Source organism: Lepidochelys kempii, chromosome 16 (genome assembly GCF_965140285.1).
Source record: "Lepidochelys kempii isolate rLepKem1 chromosome 16, rLepKem1.hap1, whole genome shotgun sequence".
Classification (NCBI taxonomy): domain Eukaryota; kingdom Metazoa; phylum Chordata; order Testudines; family Cheloniidae; genus Lepidochelys; species Lepidochelys kempii.
This window is the reverse complement of record NC_136395.1, coordinates 8,342,144-8,349,942: the sequence shown is the minus strand read 5'-3', so window position 1 is coordinate 8,349,942 and position 7,799 is coordinate 8,342,144. Positions and strand designations below refer to the sequence as shown.

The 7,799-nt window shown below is 45.5% G+C and overlaps 1 protein-coding gene across 1 annotated transcript in view; it reads right to left on the bottom strand.

The window, feature by feature from the left end:
* Nucleotides 1–197: 197 nt before the first annotated feature.
* The window catches only part of CIMIP2A (ciliary microtubule inner protein 2A), a 57,236-nt gene continuing 49,634 nt past the window's right edge, over nt 198–7,799 (bottom strand). Inside the window, exon 6 of the mRNA XM_073314808.1 lies at nt 198–332. Coding sequence (XP_073170909.1) covers nt 198–332 — 135 coding nt within the window. The remainder of the gene's footprint in view (nt 333–7,799) is intronic.

Sequence of the window (7,799 nt, the reverse complement as noted above, 5' to 3'; positions counted from 1 at the left end):
TCTCTGTTTTTTTGTGTTTCTCTCATCTGTTTGTTGCATCCAGTTGTTGTCTCGTCATATTTAGATTGTAAGCTCTATTGGATGGACCATCTCTTTGTTTGTAGAGGCCCAGAACAATGGGAGTTGCATGGGTGATCCAGGACTCAGGCCACCACATACGAATAATTATAAAAATAATCTCAGTGATTCATGTTTGGTCAGAGAATAAACTTACTTGGTACAAAGCCTGTGTAGAAAGGTATCAGTCCAGCGCTGGTATAAATTTTTTTATTAGGCCAGTATGTCTGTGGTAGTCTCTTACCAAAGTTCCACACTGGGTTTCTTATCATAAACTGAAAGAACAAATAGGAGCTTTTATTTTCAAATTCGAAGTGTTGCAATACAAATTAATACAATTTTTAATCCATGTTTGTACAACAATTTCCAAAAAATTGAAACTAATGCTAAAGCAGAATCAGATTGGAGCTGGACTAGGGCAATTGGGACACTAGGCTCAGCGTAGCACAGCTGGACTGCAGTGATGGGACACCTGGCTCACCGTGACACAGCTGGACAGCAGCAATTGGGACATGTGGCTCACCATGGTAGCGCTGGACTATGCCAATCATGGCCTCAGGCTCTCTATCTCACAGGGCCCATGGCACTGCACCATTCCATGGCATTGCTTCCCCCACTCCAAGCCTGCAGGGGAAGAAGCCCCATCAACCCTAACCATACACACTGTAGCGAGAGTGATCAGGTAACCTTAACCCTATTACCAGCTCACCTTATTATTACTGGTAATAGCTCACCTTACCTGATCACTCTCGTTACAGTGTGTATGGTAACACCCATTGTTTCACGTTCTCTGTGTATATAAATCTCCCCTCTGTATTTTCCACTGAATGCATCCGATGAAGTGAGCTGTAGCTCACAAAAGCTTATGCTCAGATAAATTTGTTAGTCTCTAAGGTGCCACAAGTCTTCCTTTTCTTTTTGCGGATACAGACTAACACGGCTGCTACTCTGAAACAATATTCAGGTTACTCTCAGTCCCAATGGACTGGTCACTTATTTAAGGTCAATTGTACCCTAGATCTCACACGAAAGACAACACTTGTAACCAATCCTATTGTAAACTTTCTAAGGATTTATTCACTAAGAAAAAAATGAGTTATTTACAAGGTATGAGCCTAAGGGGACCATCTGTGCCTCGATGGTATGGCCAATATAATAATCCAGGGATGCTGCTTGTTACTGGTTTGGTAAAATCTAATTATAGATAAGGCTAAGATTTTGTCATGGTTATTTTTAGTAAAAGTCAGACATGTACGGGCAATAAACAAAAATTCACAGAAGCCGTGACCTGTCCGTGACTTTTACTGCTGTGGCTTCATGGTTTCCCCCACCACCATGGTGGCTGGGAGCTGCATGGTTCTCTCCCCCATCCCCAGGAGGCTGTCCCTGGTTTCTGGAACCCTGAGGAGACTGTCGCCTGTCAATGGAACCCTGCACAGGTACCCTGAGGAGGCTGTCGCCTGTCAATGGAACCCTGCACGGGTACCCTGAGGAGGCTGTCGCCTGTCAATGGAACCCTGCACGGGTACCCTGAGGAGGCTGTCGCCTGTCAATGGAACCCTGCACGGGTACCCTGAGGAGGCTGTCGCCTGTCAATGGAACCCTGCACGGGTACCCTGAGGAGGCTGTCGCCTGTCAATGGAACCCTGCACGGGTACCCTGAGGAGGCTGTCGCCTGTCAATGGAACCCTGCACGGGTACCCTGAGGAGGCTGTCGCCTGTTGCCGAAATCCTGCCAGGGCCCTGCTGGCTGCCAGCTCCTGTCCTGCAGCCCCAGAGACTGAAGCAGAAAATGTCACAGAGGTCACTGGAAGTCGCGGCTTCTATGACCTGTGACATAAACGTAGCCTTAATTATAGAATATACCACCAGTTTGGGGTGTCTGCCCTGTTTTCAGACAGACTGTCCTGAGTTTGGCACTCTCAGTTGTGAACCACATATCAGACAGGGGTTACTATGAGAACTGAAATGTGGATGAGGAACTGGTTAAAGGGGAGACTACAATGGGTCATACTGAAAGATGAACTGTCAGGCTGGAGGGAGGTTAATAGTGGAGCTCCTCAGGGATTGGTCTTGGGACCGATCTTACGTAACATTTTCATTGATGAAAATTTTCATGCACCCCCACAAAAAGTGTGCTAGTACAACTTGCAGATGACACAAAGTTGGGATGTATTGCTAATATGGAGGATATCATACAAGAAGATCTGGATGACCTTAAAAACTGGAGCAATAGAAATGGGATGAAATTTAATAGTGCAAAGTGCAAGATCATGCACTTAGGGCCTAACAAGAAGAATTTTTGCCATAAGCTGGGGATATATCAGTTGGAAGTGACAGAGGAAAAGAATACCTGGGTGTATTGGTTGATCACAGACTGACTAAGAGCTGCTAATATGATGCAGCCGTGAAAAAGGCTAATGCAATCCTAGGATGTATCAGGCAAGATATTTCCGGTAGAGATAGGGAAGTATTATTGCCATTATACAAGGCCCTGGTGAGACCTCATCTGGGATACTATGTGCTATTCTAGTCTTCCATGTTTAAGAAAGATGAATTCAAACTGGAACAGGTGCAGAGAAGGGCTATTAGGATGATCAGAGAAATGGAAAACCTATTTTAGGAGAGGAGACTCCAGGAGTTTGGCTTGTTTAGCCAAACCAAATGAAAGCAGAAGGGATATATGATTGCATCAGAGGGATAAATACCAGAGAGGGAGAGTGTGGTGGGGCAGCTGCACCACACAGGGAGAAGAAGGGGTTAAAAGCAGCACCAGGGAGTGTGCACAGAGCCCACTAAGCAGGAAAGGGCTTATTGAGCCCACCAATAGGGGGAAGGCTTGCTGGAGCAGCCAATCAGGGCTGGCGAGGGCCATATATAAAGGGCTGCTCAGCAGAGCAGAGCCTCTCCCTGGAAGGCAAGGGAGGAGGACTGGCTGCCTGAAGAAGCGCCATAGATAGAGCAGGGCTGGGCAGGGGCAGCAGAGTGCGAGGGTGAGCTGCTGGCTCACGACTGCCAGGCTGAGGCCTTGCTGCAAGGGCTGAGAGGCTGCTAGGGCTACAGGGGAAGTGGCCCAGGGAAAATAGGCAGTGGGTTGGAGGAGGGCAGTAGGTGGCTGCTGGCTATAGGGTCACTGGGTCAGGACCCAGAGTAGTGGGCGGGCCTGGCACCCTCCCTTGCTAATGAGGAGAGTGGCCAATATCCAGTCTGCAGTTTGCCCCGAGGCAAGTGGTGGGACTAAGGTCTGCCAGTCCTCCAGAAGGGGGAGATACCAGAGTGGGGGCACAGCTGGAGGACCGTGCCCAGAAGAGGACACTGCATCCCGGGGAGCAACGTGGGTTCAAAGAGTCGAGACAGCAGTGACGGCAAGCATGACACCAGTTGGTGAAGGAGCGCTGGAAGGGCTGAGAAGTTCTGGAGCAGCCTTCCAAGGAGAGCAGAGGGGGCAAAAAACCTAACTGGCTTCAAGACTGAGCTTGATAAATTTATGGAGGGAATGATATGATGAGACTGCCTAGAATGGCATGTAGCTGATCTGCGACTGCTAGTAGTAAATACCCCTAAAAGGCAGCGATGGGACACTCTGACCTACTACAGAGAATTCTTTCCCAGGTATCTGCCTGGTGGGTCTTGTCGACACGCTCAGGGTCCAACTGATCACCATATTTGTGGTTGGAAAGGAAGCTTCCCCGGGGTCAGATTGGCAGAGACCCCGGATTGACTTTTTTTTTTCTTTTTCCGCCTTGCTCAGTGGCACTGGACATGGGTCACTTGCAGGTTTAAACTAGTGTAAATGGTGGATTCTTTGTAACTTGAAATCTTTAAATCATGATTTGGGGACTTCAATGACTCAGCCAGAGGTTGGGGGTCTATTACAGGAGTGGGTGGGTGAGGTTCTGTGGCCCGTGACTAGATGATCACAATGGTCCCTTCTGGTCTTTGAGTCTGCAAGTCAGATCATGACAGCCTTAACTTTGTCCAAAATCAAAAGGTTGTTTGTAGATGCTTCATACTTTCCAAATCCTTAGAATTCTCAGAATTCTTGTGCAAAGGAGAAACATGTAAAAGAATAAAAGGGTAATATTTTTTTTTGCAATTTTTCTTCATAACTGAAAGCTTCTGAAGTATCTGCTACAGAGAATTCTATGAAGAACTTTTCCCTCGTTCAAAATAGTGTCCCATTTTTTCAATAGAACTGAGACTGTAGGTTGCCCTTAAAGACAAATGTCCACTGTCTCTGTTCCTCAGCTCCTCAGGGGTCCCTTCTAACTTCCGATGACATCATTTCCCCAAAGAGCAGATGGGCTGTCACTCACTCTGGGAACCGTGGGAGATTGTCCTGTGTACACTGGATGAAGAGCCAAGTAGTCCCAGCCCAGAGAATTTGCAGATGGAACATATAGGCCAGCCCAGACCACACCTCCAGAGAGACTCGGTGGCTCATCTGACGAGGGCCCAAGCGCCTTCCATTGAGTTTCTCTAGTTTTTTCATACTGGACATTTGCTGGGCCACTTCACGGTCCTGTGTGCAGACTTCTACCAAACGCTGCATTATTACTACTGCATTTAGGTAAGATGCAGACTTTTTGGAAAAGAAGTTCTGCAGTCACTGGTTAAGTAGACTCCAGGCCCCGCCTCCTTCCATTGTGGCTTGTGAGTCGCCTGAGTGGTATATACGTCTGCAAGCACTCAGAGAAGAAAGGTTACTCATCTGAATTGTTGCTCTTTGAGATGTGGGTGCAGACTCCCTCCATTCTCTCTGCACTGGAGTCTCCAGTTTTGGCTTTTGGAGCAAAGCAACTGAGAGGCATCTGAGCAGCACTTCCCTTAAATAGCGATGTGAGTGGCTATGAGGGGCAAAAGGGAATGTGTATTGTGCCAATGTGTATTTGTAGGCAAAAATATCTGGCTTGGATGTACTGAGTTCATGCATACCTGAGCCAGTGCAATACACACCTGCACCCACATCTCCTAGAACAACCATTACAGTTAACATAAGTAAGACATCACCAGCAGTGACATCCCCAGAGGGAGTGGAGACTCTGGGGGGTTTGGTCAAGCCTGGAGCGAATTGCAAGAATGGATCTTGAGAGAGGGGGATCTGGGAATGGTCACAGGGCAGTCACAAGGTACCAGGAGACGGTCTTGGCTGTCCTTGCCTGAAGAGGTGGGCTAACAGAAGAAGGATTAGCAGGGCTCTGAAGAGACTGTATGTATCACTAACTAAAAACATTTCCCACATGATGAGCTTTGGTGGGGAGAAATTCCGGAGACAAGATGGGGGACTCCAAAACTATCCCAGTCACCCAGCAACAAGGTTTGGTGGTGAGAGATGACGTGACACACAGACGGGTCACAACACAATATCTTTGTAAATAAATGAGATGCTCAAGACAGACAGGTAAGAGGAACGGTTTCTGTACATAAAATTATTTCTTTAACACTTCCAGTTCCATGTTAGATTATATTTGTTCTTAGTACAATAAATAAGATACTTTTATTTTTACTAACTCTAAGACTAAGTTTGCTATGTACTACTAGGTTATCAGGTGTCAAAGTGATGCTACATAATAATTACCACATGCTAGAGTGTATCTCTGTGTTTCCCGGTCCTGTGGAGAAAAGACTTTAACTATGTCAAAATGAGACAAGGAGTGAATTCTGGATGATGGCAGCAAAGGTCCCAGATAGAGTCGCCAAGTTTATAGATGTCAGCTTTTCACCAAAGGTTGTCATACAGAGGTACAAATGTTATTACCATCTTGCGTCAATAGATGCAATCCTCTTTTTCCCATGACCCACAAAGGAAGGGGATGAACTGGGGGATTCATAAATTCACAAATTCCAAAGCCAGATCAGATGACCATGAGTAGGCTCAGCAGAATTAGATTTTTATTGTCTTATAATTTCAAGGGATACGATCCATGGATTTTTTTTTAAAGCATTTTAAATCAATTTCAATATTCAGTTACAGGAAATTTTGTGGGGGGTAGTCAGAAAATAATTATTTAATGACAGACTATGAGATTCAAAAAATTAAAGCTTTATAATCATTAAAACACAAATCAATGTTGCATGCCAAAATATACAAGGAAAATATCCTTAAATCAAACTCTAATAAGTTCTCAAGCAGCATTTTTCTTATTTTGCCTGTCTGTAAATTTCAACTGTTATCAAGGGAAATAATTTTTTCATTAGTTTGTGTGTGTGTGGTGAAATTAGTATTTACTGACATTTACCAATAAACCTGTAATGCTTCCGAGCCTACCCATGACCATCCAGCCTGACCCTCCACCACACACAGGCCACAGAACTTCTCCCGGAAACTGGATTAAAGTACAGCTTTCACTTTCAGAAAGAGATCCAATCTTGTCTTCAACTTTCCATGCACTGTAAGTACCACCTCTCCAGTACACTGTGCCAATGATTATTCAACCCCACGGCTAGGAAAGTGGGTCTATTTCAAGGTTGAAGTTGTCCCGCTTCAGCTTTCTTGTTATGCCTTTGTCAGCAAGGTTGAAAAGCCGCCACTATCTGCTCTCGTCCCTGAGTAGAGTGACTGAATCGCCACTCAACCTTCTCTTTGAGAAGCTGAATAGGTCAAGCTTCTTAAGCCTCACGTCATATGGCTTGTTCCCTAGCCCTGATAATTTTTGTGGCCCTCCTTTGAACTCTCTCCAGGATGCCCACTGTGACAGGTTGGATCACAGAAACCGCCTTGGGAACTGCCAACTGATGTGCTAAGACTACTTCTCCCCCTGCTTTCCCTGCCAGTTTGGGATTCCAGCACCCTGTCTTGCTGAGCCGGACACGCCAGTCTTCTCCAACACGGACCCAGTGGCTGAACCACGTGCCCCAAAGCTGCAGACTTAACTGAAAGCAACTTAGGAAGTGTTTCCTGTCTTTAACACTCAGATGCCCAACTCCCAATGGGGTCCAAACCCCAAATAAATCTGCTTTACCCTGTATAAAGCTTATACAGGGTAAACTCATAAATTGTTCCCCCTCTATAACACTGATAGATATGCACAGCTGTTTCCCCCTCCCCCACTCCCCCAGGTATTAATACATACTCTCAGTTAATTAATAAGTAAAAAGCTATTTTATTAAATACATAAAGTAGGATTTAAGTGGTTCCAAGTAGTAACAGACAGAACAAAGTGAATTACCAAGCAAAATAAAATAAAATATGCAAGTCTAAGTCTAGTACAGTAATAAAACTGAATACAGATAAAATCCTTACCCAGTAAGCTTCCTTTTACAGACTAGTCTCCTTCTAGTCTGGGTCCAGCAATCACTCACACCCCCTGTAGTTACTGTCCTTTGTTCCAGTTTCTTTCAGGTATCCTTGGGGGTGGAGAGGCTCCCTCTTTAGCCAGCTGAAGACAAAATGGAGGGGTCTCCCCAGGATTTAAATAGACTTTCTCTTGTGGGTGGACACCCCTCCCTCCCCTGTGTAGAATCCCAGCTACATATGGCATTTTGGAGTCACATGGGCCAGTCACATGTCCCTGCATGACTCAGAACTACAGGTAGCAGCCGTGGTTCACATGCTACCTTGAACATCCTCAAGTAGACTTCTTATGTGGATTGGAACATTCCAAGACCCATTGTTCCTTAAGTGTTTCTTGACTGGGCATTTAACTTCGCAAATTCCTTTCGAAAGAAGCTGACCAAATGCCTTAGAAAGCTTACTTAGAAATCAAGCAAGTATACAGTCAATATTCATAACTTCAAGTACA